Consider the following 22,372-nt stretch of genomic DNA (forward strand, 5'->3'; position numbering starts at 1 on the left):
GAAACCCACATATTTTGGTTAAGAATATCTGATTTGACACTATTTTCCCCATTAATTTCCTACCTCCTCCTTGCTTTAGTTAGTATAGGAACAGTAACATGTACCCACTTTTCACCAAATTTATGACATGATCATTTTCTTTCCCCACAAAAAGACTCATTAGTAGCTGCCAGTTGCTGGATCAAATAGAAGTTACGTGTCCTGCTCTAGAAAGCAGCAGAAAAACATTCAATTCCACAGGTGAAAGGGACTGAGGCTTTTAAAATTACCCATACAGCTAGGTGGACAAAGGCAAGATTCTGAAGACAAAGGATGTTTAGCCATTGATTTTATGACTAAGTGTAGGTTTTTGTAGAGAGGTAAAAGGTGTAGAAGCTACAAGCTGTTAAGGATTACCCAATGCAATACACAGATTCAAGACTAAAAAAGACATTTTATCCCAGAAAATAAGACAGAGTTGCAGTTATATGCAGAGATTGGTGTAAAACAGGAAAAAAAGGTTTAATGAACTTTTCTAGTGCTAGAGGAAAACAAACTTTGATAGCCAGCACAAAATACGCCTTTGAGACTTACGTCCCAAACTAATTTGGGTGGGTGTCTACAGAACTGCTGCTGGTTATGAATTCTCTGAATATCTGAGATTTCACCCCAGTACTATTTACCTTAATTTTTAACTTCTATGAAGGCAATCGTATGGTAGCCTATGTCCAGTTCCCCAATACATGAAAATATTGACAAACTGGAAGGAAGTATGGTAGAAGGTCACTGAGATTATTAGAGGCTTGGAGCATAGAGTGTATTGTGTTTCTTCATCCTCATGATGAGACTGAGGAGGCAAATTTCCTCTGTCAGTTACCTGGCAGATGGATGTAGAGAGGAAGAGACAGAGTGTCTTGGAGGTCACAGTGAAAAAATGTGAGACACAGGGAAATTACATCTGGGAAGATTCTGAATAATTCCCAAGGGAAGAGTTCTCAGCTGAGGGACAGATATTGGGAAGGAGCTGTTATATCTATCCTTGAACATATTAAAAACTTGATTCAATAGGCTCCTAAATAACCTGATCTAATTGTGAAGTTATCCCTGCTTTGAGCATGGGGTTGGACTAGATCACCTTCTAATGTTTTGTCCAATCTAAATTGCTCTGTATTCTTAATGGCACAATTAGAAGATTTCCTTCAAAAATATCCTAATGCTTCAACCCAATAATATATGATAATTCTCTCAAATTTCCTTCCTGGACTTGGCTCAGAACCACTTCCAAGGCCAAGGGCCTGGAATAGAACTTCTTGAGATCAAACTTCAAAGTAGTATAAATACTCTGGTAGTGCTGAAAGACAATTGAGACAGGCATATAAACATCAAGTGCTGTTGAACAGTACTTAATTTTTTCCCAGTGAAGAAAACCAGGTAGCAATTAAGGAAGTCCAGAAGGGAGTTTTGATGAGAAGTAGACAAGTGAAATAGAAATGACCAAGAATTTCTAGACAGGGAAAACAGGAACAAAATAAGGTCAAGAACTTGGGAGGTAAAGACTCTCAATGTTTGAAATAAACCTTATGCAGCAAAAGGCTAACTCAAGATCAGGCAACTGAATGAAGTATGAGAATATGAGAGGTAAAAAGGGGTGTGATTTAACACAAATATGGGAAAGTTTGCATCCTCTCCATCAGAAGGATAACCTTAACAACACAAAGTGATTGGATATTATAAAATTATCTCACTGATTAGATTAATATAGGAAACAGCCAGCAAGTGTCTGCCTAGAAAAAAGTCTGCCCATTAGCAAAATTCTGTCTATTGAATAAAGACATAGTGCAGAAACACTCCATGTAGGGTGGCTTGAGGTAGCATCTGAGAGCATCAGGGGTACATAGTTCCTGCCAGGTACCCATCCTCCATAGCATCCTACAAGGAACTCCCAGTTAGAAGGCAGGAAGAAGTAAGAATCCTGCTGTACAAAACCAGGGAGAGAAGAGTAGGGCAGCCCGTCCCTGGGACAGACAGGGGACGTGTTACTCTGGAAAACCTTGTACATCAAGTGTAAAGAGATGAGTGTACTTGCAGTATGAGGGAACTCCATGGTTTTGCACATCTGCTATAGCCCTCTTGTATTTATGTGCTTTTACTATGATGAACTAAAACTTGTCAGAGTTGAATTGAAATTTTAAAGGCAAGTTCAGGGTTTGCATGCCCTACCTAAAGACACACAGATTTACTGGGGAATTGAAGAAGGCAAACTAAGATGTGTGTAGCTTCCTACTAGCACTGTGGGCGTGCATAACAATGCTGAGCAGCACTGTCCTGTTCAGATTGTATCATAACTATGCTCCTATGAATGGGGAAGAAGAGTTCATCACCTGCAACTCTCGCTCCTCTAGAGTCCAAAGGTAATTCAAGCTCTGTCCTATTCAGAACAAGCATCAGTGGAACTTGATGATAAAGCATGTGCAAATTTATAAAAAGAATCAGCTACTGCTGTTACTCCACCAATAAAGAGATTAAGACTCCAGCCCAATAGAAAATGGAATAGAAAATACCCATTCTATGTATCTAGGTTTTTTTACAGATGCAGGTTACATGTGTAATGAGACTGAATGCCTTCTGCTATGTGAGTATTTCTGTCTTGAACATTCCTATGTACCTAAACGCTGGTATCTGATTTTCTTCAGAGTTCTCATTTGAATCAGAAACTGAAGCAGGCAACTTGATCTTCTGGCACTGTCCCTATCGTTTCTTGTCAGATCACTGTTTAAACACTATTACCTCACAAAGAGGCTTTCAACTGATAGGGAACTTGTGTTGTTATTGAGGTAATTATCAATGCATTAGGACAGTATGTATCAAAATTAACAGCAGTCATGCAGGCGACCATCAAGACAAAAATAACCACATGCTGTGGTTACATGTAGCATAAACCTGTATCAATAGGATAAAATCGGGTTATAATTGTCAATGGTTATTACACATTAAGAGCAGAGTGTGTGGAAAGAAATACTTTACCTGACATTTTGAACTATTACACTTAAAGAAGTTAGGTGAAATTTATTTAATCTGCCTGTACATACCAATACTAAAAACTGAATTTGCCATCCCATGTTCCCTTTACAGAATATGCTCTCATCTTTAGAGAGCTCTTCATCTTCACTAAAAAATCTGTATTTCTTCAGTTAAGTCCCTCCTAGCTATTAATAAACCCATCAAATTTCAGCCAGATTTTAAGAGCTGAATTCAACTTGTGAAGTATAATTGATTTTTTTTTTTTTTTACAGTGGGGTTACACAAATACATACAAAAGGTAATAGTAGTCTTCTTGGGACAACACTATCTCTGGTTTGATAACTTTCCTGATACTGACAGAAAATACTTGCTTATTAATGTCACAGCAAAAGCCCAGCAAATCTAAGATACTGTTTTGAGTGCTCTCAGTAATTATTTAAATAATGTTGCACATATTAAAAAAAAAACAAACGGTAAAACAGTATTATTAATGCTGCAGTCAAGCACTCAGAAGCTTAAAAACAATTAAGGTACAATCATATATGAACCCCTAGTCTGGCCCTCTCAAATACATTCATTTAATTACAGAAGATTTCTTCCCCCATCCCATTTGTAAGGATAAACAATGCTCACATAAATGAGCAGAGCCTTACTACTTTTCTTACTGCCAAAGACCTTAAGTCTAACCTTGGATTCAGCCTCAATACTGAACTACTCATTTTCTCATTGTTTCTTCTGCAATAAAGCCATTTGGTCTGATTACTTCAGAAATTACTGCTTATCTCCAGAACCACCCCACTAATTTAAGGACTGGAATGGATTTTTATACACCGAGAACTGAAGACAGTGAGATTAGAAGTATTACTTAGTTTTGAGTACAGTCTGAAGTGGCTCAGGACTGTTGAGAAAGAGTTCCACATAATTTCATGCATATTTAAGTACAAGTGTTTACAGACTTAAGTGGAAACTGACTGCTCAGCATTTTTAAGAATCAGAGTCAAGAAAATCACATTCAATTTTATACCTAATTTTGGATAACCAGTAACAAAGTACCTTGTTTGACTACCTTTCCTCCAAATTTTTAAAGGACCATATGACAGAACAATATAGGGAATCAATCAGTTTTCTGCTGCACTAACTGCAAATTCTCACCCCATTTCCCATGAACATTTCTGCTACATGCTAAGGAATGATGTAAACACTGCCACCATTTACATGTCATATTACATATGCCATTAAGTCCACAGCACAAGCCAGTCTAGCACATGACAGGAATGTACTACAACATACCTCTTGAGGGGGCAAAGCAGTTACATATTGAAAGCATCCAAAATTAAATGTTACATTAAAGCCTGTTTTCCATGCCAGGCTTTAGCCTTAAGATACAGTAATTCTGCTTAAGCATTTCTTCACTTGAATTTGTGAATATATGTGTGTATATATATATATATATACACATACACACCCTTTACATGCAATTTCATTCAACTTGTTTTATGTAGTTCCCTCTGCTATCCTATCTTCACAACTTAAGTATCGTTGAAAACTACCAGACTTGTTACAAAAGAGGAAAAGATTTTCTGTTCCTAAGAGTCATGTCTAAACAGAGAAAGAGTTCAGAAGCTTTCAACAGACATGCACTCATGCAAATTTTTCCTCGTTTACTGAAATCAGCCAAACACAATCCTCCTTAGCCACAATGAATTCTGTAAAAAAAGCAAAATCTGATCTATGTACAGCAATTGCATTGATAATTTTAAGTAAAAAAAATTCCAGGCATTTTACTTGTAGTTGTTTTAGACTTCTCCTATTTTCATGGGCAACCAAATCAGAATTCTTAACTTGGATACTAATCTGTGTTAAACCAGTATTTACATCAATCAGCATAATGATGAGTTACAGAATATATGAAGATTTTGTCTATGCCATTGTTCCTATAATCTAATTCCTGGCAACAGAAACATTGATGACTTTGGATGTCATTCCATAACATCTTACTTCTTCAGTCAAACGAAGCTGTATTCTATTAAACAAAATACCTTTTAACTCAGTTCAGCTTCCACAGAAAAGATGATCCAAAGTTTATTTTACTGCTTTAAAGATTGTGCTATATTATATTATTTTAGGCATTTTAAAATCATACAGTGTCCTTTATAATGAGGCCATAATTAATCTCCAAAAGATTCAGAAATCTCATTGACAGATACTATGATCCCACCTCACTGTTTAGAAAGGAAGATATATATTAACCAACGTTTAACTCTAAGCAGATATGAGCATCGATCACTTCAGCTGCCTAATAAGAGCACCTTCTAGTCCTCGTCAGGAAGTTTAGTCACCACTCTGGAAACTCAAATAGCAGGTCTTTACTCACGCATTTTTTGGAACATCTTGTTTGTACATAGCTTCAGTCTTGACAATGAAGCACTGTATCACACTATTTTTACCTGAATTCTAATGGTATTGATTCAAGTGTTCTCTAAGCTTTACCAATGCATATCCTCTTCTGTTTTACTGCAAAAACAGCTTCAAGAACACTAAGTAAGTAAGCTGCTTTAGTACTGGGGACAGCAAGTCACAAGTAAGCTACATAAAAAATACTGTAGTTTCTACCATTAATTTTTGTCCACATTTATTTATGAGCAAAACAAACAGCAAACATTACAGCAAAGGGGACATTCAGGCCCAGATTAAAAAAAAAAGAAGAAAACAGATGCCTGACTAGATTCTGAGCTTAGGCACCTCCAGATTGCTGACAGTACACAAAAGTAAGAGTAAGTGAAAGTGATGAGCATTTCAGCAAACTTCGTAAGTGCATTTCAGTCTTTATTTAGATGTTTAAGCTCTCGCACTAGATTTTACAAGCTGGTGAACACTGGCAAAAGTATTTCTCCCACAGAACTATAACCACACATTCCCAAGACAGTATAAATATATGGTTGAACTAACATTAATACACATCACCATTTTATCAATTACATAATAAAACAAATTATCAAGTATCCAAATATTAAGTTACGCAGCTTGAAAGGCATACAAAATATTACAGAGGTCTGCCCAAGTCATAGCAGAAACTCAAGGAGGAAAAATGAAAAGAAAAGAAAAAGATCACACTTTCAACAAAGCAATAGTTGGTAAACAACTCTCAATAGGTACAGTAAAAGAAAACTACAAGATTTTTCAGAAATTTTCTGATTAAGAATTTTTAGCTACAATAACAAAGCATTTCTACGTTTTAAAAAAATATTTACTAAAGTAAAGGGCATATTCTATACTTCCTGCACAAGACAAAGGCAACATTTTACTAGAAATATTAAATAGCCCCTCCCAACCTTTTCAGGCCCTCTGTTAAGTTGCACATGAAGTGCCAACATTAATTTTACTGTAAGGCTTTTTGTCTGGAGACATTAAAGACTTGTGTGCTTCTGAACAATTTAAAAGATCTTCTACATGAATAACCAGAGTAATGACTTGTAATATGGAGAGGTTCAGGTAACAGAAAAGTACAGATGCAGGGGTAAAAAGTTGCTGTAATTCATAGTATTAAAAAGACAGACTGTGCAAATCTTGATAATTCTAGTGCGATTGTGGGAGACAAAACATACTGTGAGCAGGCAAGACTACTTTAGAGGCCATATTCTTCAATATTGAAATGACTGTAGAAAAAAAGATAGTAAGGTCCAGATAAACTGGTAGTTCTCACATCATCAGAACTATGCCCATTTTAAGGAAAAACATGTAGCTGATATGCTGGGTATTTTGGCACCTAATCTCTCTACAGATTGATTTATTTTAGTACCCCAATTTATAGTAGTTAAAACTAGGTCAGTAAGACTCAATGGCATGATTAAAGGATATTTGATCTGATAATTAATGAACAAGGAGACAGCTCAGAAACAGGGTACAGCAAAAACATTTACTGGGTCTCCAAATAGACAGATATTTATCTAAACATAGAAGTTGCATTTCTACTGAGCCTTTAGCCTAATAAATACTCCTAAGGAAGCTTCCTTTACTACTAAAAAATACCAGACTGATGTCTTTGGCATGCAGTCTGCTTAATTCTAGTTTCCATCCTTTATTTCCAAAGAAGTACTATAGGCTGTTGAGCTTTATTGAATACAACAATTATTTCGGTGACCGTTGGAGTCTTTAAAGCGCAGACGCATCTTGGGGCGGTATTTCTCCAAGTACAGAAGTTGCTTGCTGTTGAAAGCTCCACGCCGCTTCCTAGATGGAAAAGAACATATTTGAAACAGAACATTAATCTACTGCCCAGTGAAATAATATCATCAACCAGAGAAAAATATTTTTAGGTCACTTAAAAACAGCCACCTTTAAGTCAAGGCTGTAACCTAAGTAGGGATAATTGGAAGTTAAGTGCCAGGAAAGAGGGTGGTAGCTTCCTTTCACAAATACCTCACTGGACCACGTGCTCAAAGGAGAACATAGCATTTTAGACAGTGTTCTAGCCTATGATAAGCAAAAGCCAGTGATTTTACATTAAGATCTTTAGAAAAAACTTCAAAAGGAAGCTATAGAGCAGATGCAAGATGGTCTTCTTGAGAGCTGAAGTTATGCATTCTCTTAAAATAATTATGAACAATATGACAATAGTAAGACAGTACATAAACATTTAAAGTCCCCATAATAAAGAGGCTGAACAGAAATTGAGCTGCCTTTGTTTCCTCAAACTGTATGTATGTGAAAAAAAGGTATATGTTGGCTCTCTGGAGTATGTGCCTGGCTACCTATTCCTCATTTCATATACAGCCAGTACAAGCTGAATTTAATTCTTTGAAGATCTGGCAATTATGCAAGAAGTGTTTTGTTATTGTTTATAATGGATGCAGCTTTTTTTGAATATAGCTGAAACCTGAGAAATTAAAACATTGAGACTAAAACTGCTCTCCTCCGACTTACATACATTGATTAAAAAAATCCAAGGAAATATCTGCCTTCACAAGACTACCAGGAAAGACAAAGGTATTCTGCCTTTCATATGTAAAATAAAGAAAGAGAACTCTGCAATTCAAACTGAAGGTTAGGGGGTTTGTTAACGGTTGTTCTGGTTTTTTTAAACCTCCTCAAATAATTATGTATGGATTCTGGTTTTGGCAGAAAAATATCCATTCCATAGATCCAAATCCTACAACACTGACTGTATGCACTAAAATTTCAGATGTACTAAATTAAACACCTTACCAAAAAAAAAAAAAAAAGACAAAGACAATTCAGAATTTCCTTCAGGGCCAAGGATGTATCAACATACTGAATCTTAAAAACAGCTACATGTTAGTGTCACACTTACTGTCTTATGAACTGCACTGCATCTTCATACTTCATTCCACATTCTATCAGTGCAAGAGCAACTAAGACTGGAGCTCTGGTTAAAAAAAAAAAATTCAGTTTAGCTTTTGTCAAAGTGTACTCAGAAAAACAATTTATTCTGTTTTTGCATATATGATGTTGCTTCACTGGGAAAGCAGAAAAGGCAGAAGGCATTCCTACATTCACTGACACATAATATCACCTGGTTTTGAGTTAGCCTATTTAATTCTCATTAAATAGGGGTTTAAATTAACTCTGGTCAACCTTAGCTTCATTAATCTGACTTTAGGTACACGAGAGGACAACAGAAGTAAAATGCAAGTAATCTTTAACCATTTGTTTCAAATCAATTGATTCTGAGGAAGAGCTGCATATGGGTTTTTCTTCTCCAAAATGAATCACCATTAGAAGCAGTCAGGATGCCAACACAAAAGTCAGAAGAGAGGTCGAGTTCAGTAAGAAGTGACAAATCCTACACTAGTGTCACAAGTTTTGGGAACAGACGCAATCCACAGGCTACTACACTTCCCTGAGGATTTCCTTGTTTGTCATGGTGTTCCTCCTTTGACAGAATCAATTTTCAGCTACAAAAGCTTGACTTAAATCAAACTCAAATACATTAGCAATTTATGACTCAAAAAAACCCACCAAAAACCACAAGACAAAACCTCATGCCACACACTAGCAACAGACTAGTGCATATAAGTAGTAACTTTAAGTGGTTTTGTATGTTCAGGGATTTAAAGGGAAACTTACGTGATAGAAAGCTAGGACTGTCTTCAACTAATTAACTACCTTGTTTTGAGGAAAAACCAACCTGTATCATTCTAAGCAGCAGAAGAGGACTTGTTTTGGTAAGATTCATCTACAAAGTTCACTACAGTGAACTTTGTTATGTGAAGCCATAATGCAGTGGATAAACCAGGCTTAGGGACAACAAGACCAGAAACCTCCATTCAATATAGGACATGCTGAAATCCATGGCTAAAATATAGCAACTTCTTTTTGAACAGATCTAGTTCCCAAGTAGTTTAGGACAGCAGAAAAACCATTATTTTCTCACAACTGTTGGACATCTATTCAAGATAGTGGCAGCAGACAGAAGGAACAGGACTAAAGGGAGAATATTTAGCAATATCACTAAAAATTTTCATGTCACTTAGAAATGAGACAAACAGCTTTGGGACTTTGGAAAACACTTTTCATCCCCCAGACAGGTTGTGGATGAAAGCTGGTCTCGATGTGCCAGAACCACCCACTTGTTTGTGGTTAACGGTTACAATGCCCCTGGTTCAAGGAGACTGGCAATACTGCTGAAATGGAGATGGAGAGAAAGCAGACAAGTCACAAAACCCCAAATCCATTAGGGAAAAAACAGACAAAAAATCTCAATGGGGCACTCATCAACATACTTGGTACAAGAATATACTTGTTAACTTAATTCTGTAGACTTTGTGAGAGCTTTGACTGAAGCATCATCTCTTGACCTAAAGATCTTCAATAAATACAAACAACAGTTTCCTGCCATCTCAACTCCTTTTAAGTGTGAGGTCATTCCAACACTGGATATGTGCCTATATTACATTTGCCTCAAGTAAACTTTTGCACTACATCTTAACAAGTCTGGCAAGGGATGACAATTCAACAAATCTTTAAAACTTCACCCACCTTCCAAGACCAGCAACACAGTGTACAGCAATACAACAACCAGGTTCTTCACGAAATTTAACTTTAAGGAGGTTTAGCCAATCATCAACAATCTGGTTGGATGGTGGAGCACCGTCATCGAAGGGCCAGTCCTAGAACACAGGGTGACAAACACAAAGATAGAATTCTTGTAAGCTGTATGCACAGGCAAAAAAAAGGAGGGGACACAATGGACAAAGGGCTGACAGCTGAGGAAACCACTCAAACCTACAATTTTCTAATAGTCTAACTACAGCAATATTACAAATAGATTCCTCTCAATCAGTTTTCATTGATCACATGATTTAGCTCAAAACTGAACTTTTTTTTCCTGACAAGAAAAGATGTCTCCACATATTTTTCCTCCATCAGTTGCTGAGTGAATACACTCATAAATTGGTGTCAAATAATCTTTTTTTTGGGGAAGGGGGTAGAGTGAACAGCAAAATGTGTTGGTTTCAAACTCTGCTTCTACACTACTTACCAAAACCTGAATGCCTTCTTTTTCCACCGGAGCAGTGTCATAAGTAGCTTCACACACTCTTACCACTGTGGTAACACCGTATTTTTTAAGTTCCTAAGGAGTGGGAAAAAAAATGCTGTAAGAGTAAACCAGCTTCACTTAACCATTCAATTTTCTTGATAAACTAACTTAGTAACTCATTCAAAACTTTCAGTAACAAAACTCATGCAAATGCTTGCCATCCTGCAAAGACACAGAAAGCTGAAATGACTAAAAACTTGTGTGCTAACACCAGATACTTTAGGCTTTTCTGCAAACACAGTCTTATGTGCAGACTAAGTTTGGTTATGTTAGATCAGACATTTTCTTTTAAAATCAGATCCTGATAAATATTGATTAGTCAAGTAGTCCATCTCCAAATGATCATTCATCTTAAAGGAACATAAAGCTTCCTGGTTTGCAAAGCTACATACTTCACTAAAAGCATTCAGAGCAAAGTTCAAATCTTCCCCTCCTCCCTCTGCTTAAAACAGTAGGTTTGTTAGACCACTTACTCTTAAGAGTTACAAGCACAGGACAATAAAGTATTCCAGTTCCTGAGCTGTCATGACAAAATTTAGCTTTCCATTTTGCTATTACCCTACATTAAAATAATAAAAAAAAAAAAGCAATCCCTCTTCATTCTCCCTGCAACGAATATCATGCACACTGCAACTGCCAGGGTAATGACTGAAGCACAGCCTAAGCACTAAGCAGACCTGATCTACTTGTGAGAATATAAAGACAAGCAGATGTTATCTCACTCTGCTTCCTGTAAATAATTCTGCATCAAATACAGAATTGAGATGCAGTACACCTAAAATCTTGCTGAGGAGGTACTTAGCAAACTTGGACCTTCCCATGAAGTAGCTCTGCAAGGAACTTATTAGCATATACACACACTATATACAATCACGCACTTTATAGTTCCAACATGCTAAATATGTGGTTTAGTTGATAAATTCAGTACTAGCAATATATGCCAAGCCACGGCCTTCAGTCAGCAGCATGCAGCAAAGCACTTGAAGTAGCTTCAGCAGCTCTGAGTGCAGACTAAGCCTATTGCCACAAATTTCACTCACGAAGACACTATGACACAGGATCCTCTTAAGCTACACTAAAACCACGATCTGCTAATAGTGAAGGAAGCTAGGCAGTGAAAGCATATTGCAATCCTGTTACTAGTTCTAAGGTTCTGACCCACACTATGTATCACTATGCAGGAAGTGCAATGAAATGTTACACCACTTCAGCCCAATCTCAATGTGAGCTCCTTCCACTAAGAGATGTTTGTATTGTTCTGTACATAACTCTGCTAGATAATTCCTGTTTTCAGACCTAAACAATGAACTTAATGTACTATGTACTAGACAGTATAATTATTACTTTATTCTCAGAATTACATTTGTGAAGGACAAAGTATATGTGATTTGTCTGCAAATCTGCAGATATCTGTCTGCAGATTTGCAGATATCTACAGATTTGTCTACACATCTTCAAAGCACAGCACCAGTATTTGAAAGGAAAAAAAATCAATATACAGTCTCAGTACACCTCATATGGCTTTTACAGCAGTTATTAGCTAGTAAATATATATTTATTTATATATAAATATAGCATGCTGTTCAGGGATTAAAAAAATATGTCAGTAAGAATTCTGTACCGGCCTTACCTCTATAAATTTGTTTAAGGTTGCATTGGTTGGATTATGTGTGATCAGGAATCTCATGTTCTTGTAGGTGATTTCCACAGGAGCTGGGCGGTTCATTCGGGCCATATTGACTTAGTTAAACATGCAACAAGATTATGAAAGGATTAAAAAAAATTCTAATACAGAAGTGATGTAGAGAAACTGAAGTCTACTTCACTATACTCCACGTGAAATTCTCAGTGCTTGGAAGTATGATGTTGGGAGCAATGGGAAATGAAATGAACCTCCTAACAAGAAGCAGCAATTCTTCAATCCAGTAATACTGAGGCAAAAGAAAGGCAGTGCACTGAGGTTTACCCCATCCAGGTCTGAATTCCGTTGGTAAATGCTCTGCCGATTTCAATTCAACACTTCTTATCCTGGTCAACCACTCTTAGGGGGGCTTCTTGGTGGAGTAGTAATGGATTTCTACAGTTCACTTGTCTGCATAGAGGTCGTGCTGTGCCTGGCAGTAGTCTCCACTGCCCTTCAGAAACTCCATAAATGTGTGACCAAGAACACCACAGAACTGCTGTAAAGATACGGGGGAGAAAAGCATAATGAGTACAGGTGAAACAAGGTTTTAAGACGTCAAGCTTTAACAAATGAAAAAATAAAACCACAACAACTAAGCTTTATTAATAAACCTTATTTCACAAGGTTTATTTTTTATTCCAAGAATTCAGTTTGTGCAAGAATCCTGTTAACTTTTTTAGCATGGATTAGAAAATAAAAAATTAGAATTAAAAAATTAGAAGCCTAGAAAACAAGAAAATAAATACATTTACTTATTATAAAGCTTCCATGTAAGGTTTTTGCAACACCAAATCCTGCAATGTATTAAAATACCAATTTCAGATGTGCTAAACACAGCAACAAGTTTTAAGAACCCCAGTATTTATAAAAATAAGTTCTTCCAGGATACCCATACAACTGCCTTCTCCACTTTGAATTGAGAGACATCACAACATCTACTGAAGTTACAGTACCTAAAGTTACAGAAGATGTGTATAAATCCACCTGACTCAAACAGTAGGCCTTGAAAGGAAATGCAGTCTTTGTGGCCTAACAATACAATGTGGGCTTTTGAGGCACACACATTTCTAATTAAGGAACATTTCACATACTATAGGCTAAAGGCCAATGGCAACCTTCACATGCTTTAACAGTTTTTTTACACCATGACTTCATTAATATACGCAGAAAGCAGTAATGCTCTAGCTAAAAACATACACAGGCAAGTTTCTTGAACAGGTCATTCCTGTCCACTGGTATGCTGCTTAGCTATGGTTGAATTTATATATGTAATTACTGGAAGAAGCAACTAGGAATTAAGATAGCAAATGAACTGGTCCAAGTTGTGTATTTATTTGCAGATGTTGCAAATGAACCAGCCATACGTGCTTTTTACACCTGTAAAACCCCTACAGCAGATAGATGCATTAGATTTTGTGCCCAGTTACTCTACCAGTATTACTGCTTATATGTGCATAGGGCACAGGAGGGAAGAGGGGAGTTCTGTTTTCCAAAAGAGAGGTACAAGTTGAACCACATGTCCACTAAATATACTTAGGTATTAGAGAGAAACACAATCAATCCTACAAGTATTTAGCAGAAGTTATTTATGTTGATCAGTCATGTTTCATGTTTTCAGACAGCTTTCTGGTAAGAGTTTTAACGTGTGTGTTAAGTCACAGGCATGACTTGTAAAAACACAAACAAAACAAAGACACACACAATAAAACCCCAACCTGCTGCTAACAAACATGAGAATGAAGTTAATAGAAAGAAACTAAGATGATAACTTCACATCCATTTTGCTGGTACTTCAGAGATACTACCATCACCTGGTAGTGACGCAGACTACAGGATTAAGTTTGCCAGCTTCTTGTGAAAAAAGCTATTTCAGTATTTATCTTAACAACTTGACAGAGAGCAAGAACTCTAAACATAATAGGCGTGAAAAGGAGTAAGAAGGATCCTCTTAAGTCAAAGGTCAACAGAGTAACAGGAACCAGAAGAATTCAGACTCGGAGGAACTCCAAGAATCATCATCTGACTCACCAGCCATGCCCTAGCAAGGTGGCAGGAGTGCATTTAAAAGCCTCCTAGGACCAGATATAGGGAACAGCTAAAATAGCAACCGAAAAAAAGAACTGAAGGTAACTTATTTAAAGTCACTTTCAATTAGTTTAAGAAGCAAAATGACAGAAAGAGACAGGACAGCTTTAAGTAGATCTGCACAAGGTCTTGTGCTGCTTTTTGCACTGCACTGGTAGATCTCCTGTCGATCTCTTCTTAAGACTGCTAAGAAGAATCATAGACCCTCGCTCTGCCTAAAGGATGAGGGAGTGAAGGCTGTCAGAAACACAAATGCATGCAAGTGAGCTTGAGGACACAGAATGGAGTCATTAGGGTGAAAACCTTTCAATTGGCAAAACGGAGCTTTTGGGGAGAAAAGAACATTTAAAGTGAAATAAGTAACCAGGTTTCATCCAGTCTTCTAGGCAGGCTGCCCTCAGTCTGCAACTAGGAGTACTCAAGATACCAGACAAACCAGTAAACACAGAAAAGGGCAGGCAGTAAACGATCAGTTAAGTAAAAAATCCTTCTTTTTAACGCAGATTGCTAATGACATTTTAGAAACTAAGTGCACAGTTCAAATTCTTATACAAAGCAGAAGCAAGTAGATTATGCAACATTACATTTGAGTTCCATGTGTTATTAACCCTTACAAAGGAATTCATTTTGTTAATTACTGACTTAACAGTCAGTATTAGACACATCACAACCTTAGTAATTCACACATCTAAGGACCTAACCAAGCATATACTTAAGCCTCACTGTTTGCCTTGGCAACTACTGCTGCCACACTGCAGAGGACCAAAGCTCACAGTTTCCTTTGATGTGAATGCCATCACTTCTCACCAATCTAGCAGGAAAGTTTCACAGACAGACCAACCTTTAGGCAGAAACACATTGTACTACCCCAAGACAGCTTTGCCAACCTAGTTTCATTCTGTTCTGGGAGTCAAATGAAAATTAATGATGAGTAGTACATGGGCATGCTGTTTCTGTTATGCAGTTAAGCCAGAGTACAAGGCTTCACCCAGCCTCAGCAAAAAGACCTGGAAGATAAGAAATCAGCTACGAAAATAGTGTTGCAGTAATTATGATGACCTCGGGCTCTGAGGGAACTCAAATGATGTAATAAGCTTTCAAAAGGCCTGGAAATATAGCTTTAAAATTACTATATTGTCTCATACAGTTTTGGTAGTAAGCTATCAAAACAGTCACGACAGTGCATGAAAGCAAAAAGTTGCATAAGTGAAATTCAGACACATAGTGTTGAAGGCAGAGGGCTCTTGAACAGAGTAACACCAACTCATTGTTTGTACCATCAAGTTGTGTATGTTGAACCAGCATGTTCTTTTCAATTTACATATAAATTTTCCTTGAGGAAATTTAACACTGAGGGATTTTGGAAAAAGTAGCAGTTTCCATCCCAACAGAAAGCCCAACATTTTGACTGTTAGAGTCACCAAAATAAACTTGGAAAACAAAACTAGGGTTAATATGCCAGGACCCCCTACTGAGAGAAGGTAACCTGTCAATTATAGCTGCATTAAATATGGTTGTATGATCCATTACAACTCAAGTCACAAGTTAGAGAATAAACTGTTCAAGCAGAAGGAAGGCATCTGGAAAAGGAAGGCATCTGGAAAAGGAAGGCATCTGGAAAAGGAAGGCTTTAATTCATGCCCTTCTCGGGGACAGATCTGTCATCACTGACAAGCAGATTCACACAGCTGTTTATCTGGTGCTTGAAACCATCACTCATGTCTGACAAAAATTGTTTATAAAAGTAATCTATTAGTTCATTATTGATATGGGGAAAGCAGAGAGATGCAAGGTTATCCCACAATGGTTCACAACTCAGTAGCATCTTGAAAAGCATGCAAACAAAAGCACTTCTCAACACAGTTATAAGGCACTTTACCTTCAGAAGATGCGCAAGATTGTTCATGGTTACTCAATCCACCTGCTCACAGACTGAAAACATACCGAGAACCAACTATGTGGTCTTGCAATCTCTTAAGTCAAGACCTCATACACACTCATCTACTGAAACCGCAGGACTAGCACTATAAAACAAAAATAAACTAAGTTTCACAACAATTTGAGAACACCTGCAAGGAAGTCCAGTGTTCTAACTTACTACCCAATAAAAAAATTCTGAATGACAAATACCTCCAACTTCTTCTTACTATTCAAGGCCTCAGTAGCAACTGCCAAAGCAGACAGGGAAGAGGGGCAGGGTAAGGGGTACAAACTGCAAAGCCATTACACAAGGTAGAGGCACACCTTCCTAAGGTACTCTTGACAAGATGCACCTCCTATCTACTGAGCACATAAATGCCTGTCCTTATGATATCCAGTGATAACACTGTCCATTTTAGACCATGAAAAGTGACCCATTGCCTATGAAAATACATTCATATCTCACCAATGAGAAGGGAGAATCCAAAGGTTTATCATAAATTTGCTGTGACATGCTCTGTGCCGGAAGGATATTCTTGTGGTTCAAGAAGGGGGAAGAAAAAATTATCTCAAAACTTCCTGTATAACAAGTCATTGCAACTTTTAGAGATGATGAAACCAAGGCCATGTGATTTGGTTCAAAGTTCTTCTGCTTGGACCACAAAAACAACATGCAAAGAAGCCTTAACAGATATTAGATATTAGAAAAAAATTAGACATCACAGAAACTAATCCATCCCCTCATCTAGCACTTCCTCCTTAGTTTCTAAAAGCAAGGAATCTCCAAATGACTTAACACTGTCAGTTCAATAGCAAACTACATAAATTCTGTCAAAAACCAATTCTATTTCCATGAGAAATACAGCACATACAGCAATAAATGTCTGCATGTATTTCATCTAGTTTAATTAAGTAATGAATGCATAGCAATAAGTTGCAACTGAGAAGAAAGTAATAACACAGAATTATTTCTTGTATTGATCCAATAGAGTGAGTTTTAATTTTTTTGAAGAAGGTGACAATCTGGTGTTTACGGTTCAGTAATACCCTTATCTGGGTCTTCTGGTTAATGTTTAAAACAAGTGATTGCCTACAGTCAGCCAACACGCTGGGACACATCTGGCATTCTTATGTGGCATGGATTTTGTCAGAACAGGAAAGTTTCACTTAGTAGAAGTTATTAGATAAGACTTACTTCTATTTATTTACTGTCTTACTGACACATTTAGTTTCAGTAAAACAATGACATCCTGTTGCCTTGGCTCTTGTTATATCTATCACACATTTTTATTTCACATTCTCTTATTTCCTTTCACGGTTGTGCAATTAACAAATGGCACCTCTGTATTGCCTCTTCCCCCTGTATTACATGTATTACATTTTCCCCCTGAAACGACTCTGTTAAGACAATTTCAAAATCTTTTGCTATTCCATCAATGGAATAATATGAGCTGACATTTAGGTGTAATCTTCAGGTTTCCTGATTTGGCAGTTTTATGAGATTACAGAGACAGGGTTCATACTTCTGAGTCACTGCTTTTGAAAGACTCAGCAGATGCAGGTAGACATATTGGAAAGCTGTCTCCAGGAGAAATAAGAAACGCTAGATTACAGGACCTTCATGCCACCCAAACTGTACAATTGTCAGCTCATAATACTTGCAATGTGCATAGCTGGCTAACAGTGAGCAAACAATCCTGCTTCTATTGTCGTAGACAACTTGATTTTGCTCTTTGTCTTTCTTGCTTCCCTGCTTTTGGAGGGCACTGTACCATCACGAAGCCGTGCCTAGTTTGATTTTTTTCTGCTTAAATACACACTGTGCCCCGTAGTCACAGATGTTACGCAGCACAGGCACCGAGATTACTAGGTGAATTTAAAAAGGAACACAGACCGAAAAGCGGCAAGCGAAATCTTCCAAAGCTGAACTGCGATCCACCTCCATAAGGAAATGCCTTCCTTGAAAAGATAGATGGCAAGATCTTGAAAGCAGTTTCGGTCAAAATTAAGGTAGTTGACCGTATTCGTGAGCTTTTGAGGCTTGTTACAGAAACATCCGCTTCAACACGTACTTAATGACTCGTCTGCGGACTTTTCCTGCCAAACAATGCCGGCTGCACACCCGAGTTCGGGCATACCCCACCTCTACTGCATAGAGCTCATTTTGGAAAGGACTCACGTCCTCGCTCGCAGCCGGCACTGACTCCCCGCCCGAGTACGGCTGAGACAAAGCAGCCGCCCAGCCGCCCTCGCCCCGGCCGCAGCCGCGCACGTGGGGCCGCGGCAGGGGACGAGCGCCAGCCAAGCCTGGCAACCAGCCTGGCAGCCAGCCGCCCACGGGCAAGCCCCGGCTTGTCCGGACAGCTCCGGGCTACGGCCGCTCCGCAGCCACGGCGTGCCGGGCTCCCGGCCGGTCCGCCCCAATCTCTCCTCGGTGCGGAGACACTGTCCCGGCCGTGACAGCGCCCCACGAGCCAGGCCGGGCCGTCGCCCCGACTGCGGCGGTCACGGGTTCGCATCACGCCTCGATCAGGCTCCCGACGCGGAGCCATCTTGTCCCCCGGAGCCGCCGCCCGGCTCGGCTTCCCCCCGGCAGGGGGCTCCCGGCGCGGCCCAGGGCGCGGAGGCGCTGCCCTTCCCGGCGGGCGGCCCGGCCTGGACCGACCGGCCGACTCCGCCGCACAGAGCCCGGCGAGGAGAAGGCCGGATCGGCAGGCGGGGCAAGCGGCAGCCGAGCTCACAAAGCGGCTTTGTGGCCGGGCCGGGCCGCCCAGGAGCCGCGGAGAGGTCGCCACCTCCTCCTTTCTCGGTGGAGGAGGGAAGAGGAGCGCCAGCAGGCGGGGGCAGGAGAGGGGCGCCGGCGGGGAGGAAGGCCGAGCCGTGCCGCAGCCGGGCGGGCTCGGCTCCCCAGCGGCCCGCCCGACGGGAGCCACAGCCCAGTGTTTCGAGAAGCCGCACGCAGGCGGCGCGGCCCGAGCGACAGAACAAAGAGACAACATGGAGGAGATGGGGGAGAGGCGCGGCAGCCGGGAGGCCAGCGGGGCGAGGGGCCAGGGCGGGGGGCGCGGGAGAGCGGCACTCACAGGAATATGGTTACTCATTGAAGACTGTAGCCTGATCATACAGCCGGGGTGCGGGCGCCACCGCCGGGGGCAGGAGGAGCAGAACCAGGAGGAGGAAGAGGAGGAGGCGCTGGAGGCCGCGGAGCTGCCGGCGGGGGTTCGGCGGCGGCGCGGGGAAGGACCATACAGCGGCTGCGGCGGGCGGGCGGCTCTGCGGGCGGCGCCGGGCGGACGCGGCTGCACCAGGAGCGACACTCGGCGCCGCCTCCCGCACGAGCGCCCCGGCCCCGCCCCTCGCGCGCGTCACTGACGAGCGTCGCGCCCACCCAATCAACGGCGCCATCGGCGCGTCTGGGGCGGGCGCGAGGCCGCGGGGGGCGGGGCGGAGGCGGGGCGGGCGGGCGCGAGAGGCGGAGGCGGCCGGCGGGAACCGGTTGGTGAATGGGGCCGGCGCGGGGAGCGCTCCTCGGGGCCGCGCCGGGACACCCCGCGCGCCTCGCCCCGCCCCGCCCGCTCGCGCCGTTGCCGGCGGCTTCGCCGGGGAGCGCCTGGCGCGAGCCCCGAGCCGCGGTTCCCGCGGGACGCAGAGTTCCAGAGCCTTCCCCGCGCCGCCGGTGTGGGCCGGCCGGCTGGCGCCCCGCAGCCCTGTGCCCGCCGTGGCGGGGTGAGGCGAGGCGGGAGAGCCGCTCTCGCGCGGGTCGTAGGACGCGGGGTGGCGTGGCGCAGCGCCGGTCTCGCGTGGGGTTAATCCGTCGGCCCCTTCGCCCTCGGGCTGCGAAACCGCTCTGGCGAGTTTAATACCGACAGGAAGCTCTTAGAGCGTTCTGCCCGCACATTACCCCGTGTCTTTTAAGTCGAGATGGAAACAGCGATTGTGGTGCTGCAGACGGGAGCTCAGCCCAGTAGGCCAGCGGTGCTGTGAGAAACAACAGCGCTCGCTCGGCCTCGTGCTCCCTCTCGTTCGTGGGAGAGCGGCTCCCGCGGGTTCCCCAAAGGCGGACTTGGACTGGCGGGCGCAGCCGGCGGTGGGAAGCACCGCTGCTATCGCTGCCGCGCCTCGGGGATAGCGGCGTGGCCGGCAGTCCTGGCTGGACCCCGACAGCCCGGGAAACACCTCGATGTGGGTCACTGCCAGCTTTGTGAAATAACAGCCTATTTTTAGCTTGGGGTCGTCTGAAAATGTTCTAGTTGTATTTAACTAGTTAAGTCTTTCTTCTGTGTGATCTTTTATTGCTGCTTTACAGATTACAAGAGGTTGCAGAAGTTGGTTTTTTATATAAAAAAATAAACAGACCCAATCTGAGTCTCCTCAGGTTACTATTGCCGTGTACAAAGGCATGGCTGGTTTGTGATTCTGCCCAAATGTCCTGGGTTTGTAGAACCTGCAAAAGCTGTGGCTTGTCCAGAGGAGGTTTTCACGGTGTCTTACACGTGAGAGATGTGCTATTCAGAGCATGTTTATGCCATCTTTCACTGCACCTGGCTTCAGGAGGCCATGAGCTAATCCAACCAGGAGCCATGTCTCTGCTAGGATAATGTACTTAGCTTCTCCGGGCTATAAATAGACTTGGGCTGTATTTATTTACATGTGTCAGTATTTACTGGCTTAGAGCACGTGTCTGCTGAACTCACAGCTGCTTCCACTTCTCCATATAAAACTTCTTGAAAACGTGGTCAGAATGCTATAAAATAAGATCCCAAGGTGAATGGGTGCTTGGAATATTGTTTACTTTTCAGTAGTTGCAGTGATAGGAAGGTTTTGGTAATAAAGAAATAAAGTCAACATAACTTCTACCATTAGTAAAGTTTCAGGAATTTGCTCTGAATCACAGAGTCAGTGATTAAACAGCTCTTTACCTGATTTAATTAATGCTGTTTGGCTTTTGTGTTTGGGTTTTTTCTCCAACAATGCAAGGTTTTGTTTACTGCTTCATTGCACGATACACAGATCAGGATTTTAAAATCAAATTACTTTCTGCTGCAACATCCTTCGAGTGCTCTTGCACAGTAGTTTACACTGAAAATAAGTCTGGCAGTTTCTCTGAAATGATATACCCGAAGAAGAAGGGATTTAGGTCTGAAAACTTCTGGTCTAAAAGGATTTTTTCTTCTTGAGTAAAGAATGCCTGGATCATTTTAAGACTATATTAATAATTTTTATTAGATTGATCCTATCTGGTCCCCCTAGTTGTGATTAATTATATCATACTAGTTGTCACTTAATATGCAGTTCCTGAATTTTATGATCTGAGATGGCAAGAGATACTTGGATACTGCAGCAGTCTCCTATTTCATGTAATACAGGACAGAATCAGAGGTATGTGTAGGAGAGAGTGGATAGTAGTAACAAGTGGATAGTTACAAGGTGCCAGTTAATGAACTGATGCGACAAAACAGGTTGAGGAAACAGAAGGAGATGGCACTCCTAAGGAACTTTAAACATAAGAAAGAAATAAATGCTTGAAAAGAGAAATCTGTGGGGTATAATCAGAAGAGGCTGATACTACCATTACAAGAAGCAAAGATGTGATCATGATCCTCTTGTGGTATTAGGAAGGTTAATACAAGTTTTATGATAAGAGGCTATAATAGGAAAAAGCTTGAATATATTTTTGAAGCAGTGGGAATGAAAAACAAAATGGGTATGGAGTGAATGTCCTTACCTTGTTGACTATTCTCGAGAGGTTTTGAAAGTTTTAATAGGCAGTTGTGCAAACAGTCAATTTAAAGAATACCAAAGTTTCAGAAATCCAAATATACCTTATGTTTACTTTATTTTCTCCTAAGAATAATGAAAAAAAATCCCTATTCACACTCTTTATATAAAAGTGCAAATGTTTTATGTGCTTTGCTAGCCATTTTTGTAAAAAAGGGGAATCTTAATATAATTAGGGGAACGTTTTTTACTTCTGGTCATCTTCGTCAACCTTTCTGTACTTATAAAAGTTCCATTATATTATTTTTCAGTCAGAGGGACCACATCAGGAAGTAGTTTTCAATGTGCAGTCACACCAAGACCATGTATTGCTTTGAAGTGGTTTTAATTCATTGCTACTATGT

The 22,372-nt window shown here is 40.7% G+C and overlaps 1 protein-coding gene across 2 annotated transcripts; it reads right to left on the minus strand.

Moving 5' to 3' along the window:
• Positions 1-5,615: 5,615 nt before the first annotated feature.
• PTP4A1 (protein tyrosine phosphatase 4A1) lies at positions 5,616-19,606 on the minus strand. 2 transcript variants are annotated; one of them, XM_030944834.1, is made up of 6 exons: positions 19,334-19,606; positions 12,192-12,741; positions 10,502-10,594; positions 10,000-10,130; positions 8,312-8,386; positions 5,616-7,230 (listed from the first exon to the last, which is right to left on the minus strand). In XM_030944834.1, exons 2-6 carry the CDS (start codon positions 12,294-12,296, stop codon positions 7,113-7,115), a joined length of 522 nt encoding a protein of 173 aa, XP_030800694.1. In that variant the 5' UTR covers positions 12,297-12,741; positions 19,334-19,606; the 3' UTR covers positions 5,616-7,112. The 2 variants fall into 2 exon arrangements, with proteins under 2 accessions (XP_030800694.1, XP_030800695.1); XM_030944835.1 differs by having other exon boundaries at positions 12,192-12,738; positions 19,334-19,548.
• Positions 19,607-22,372: the final 2,766 nt, after the last annotated feature.

This window comes from Camarhynchus parvulus, chromosome 3 (assembly GCF_901933205.1).
Source record: "Camarhynchus parvulus chromosome 3, STF_HiC, whole genome shotgun sequence".
Lineage (NCBI taxonomy): Eukaryota > Metazoa > Chordata > Aves > Passeriformes > Thraupidae > Camarhynchus > Camarhynchus parvulus.

What these genes read in the sequence shown, in the direction of transcription:
- PTP4A1 (XM_030944834.1), bottom strand. Translation starts at nt 12,296, where the DNA reads ATGGCCCGAATGAACCGCCCAGCTCCTGTGGAAATCACCTACAAGAAC. An exon ending in CCTTAAACAAATTTATAGAG is followed by an intron (nt 10,595 to 12,191) that starts GTAAGGCCGGTA and finishes CCCACTCCTTAG; the next exon opens with GAACTTAAAAAATACGGTGT. An exon ending in AAGAAGGCATTCAGGTTTTG is followed by an intron (nt 10,131 to 10,501) that starts GTAAGTAGTGTA and finishes CCTGTGTTCTAG; the next exon opens with GACTGGCCCTTCGATGACGG.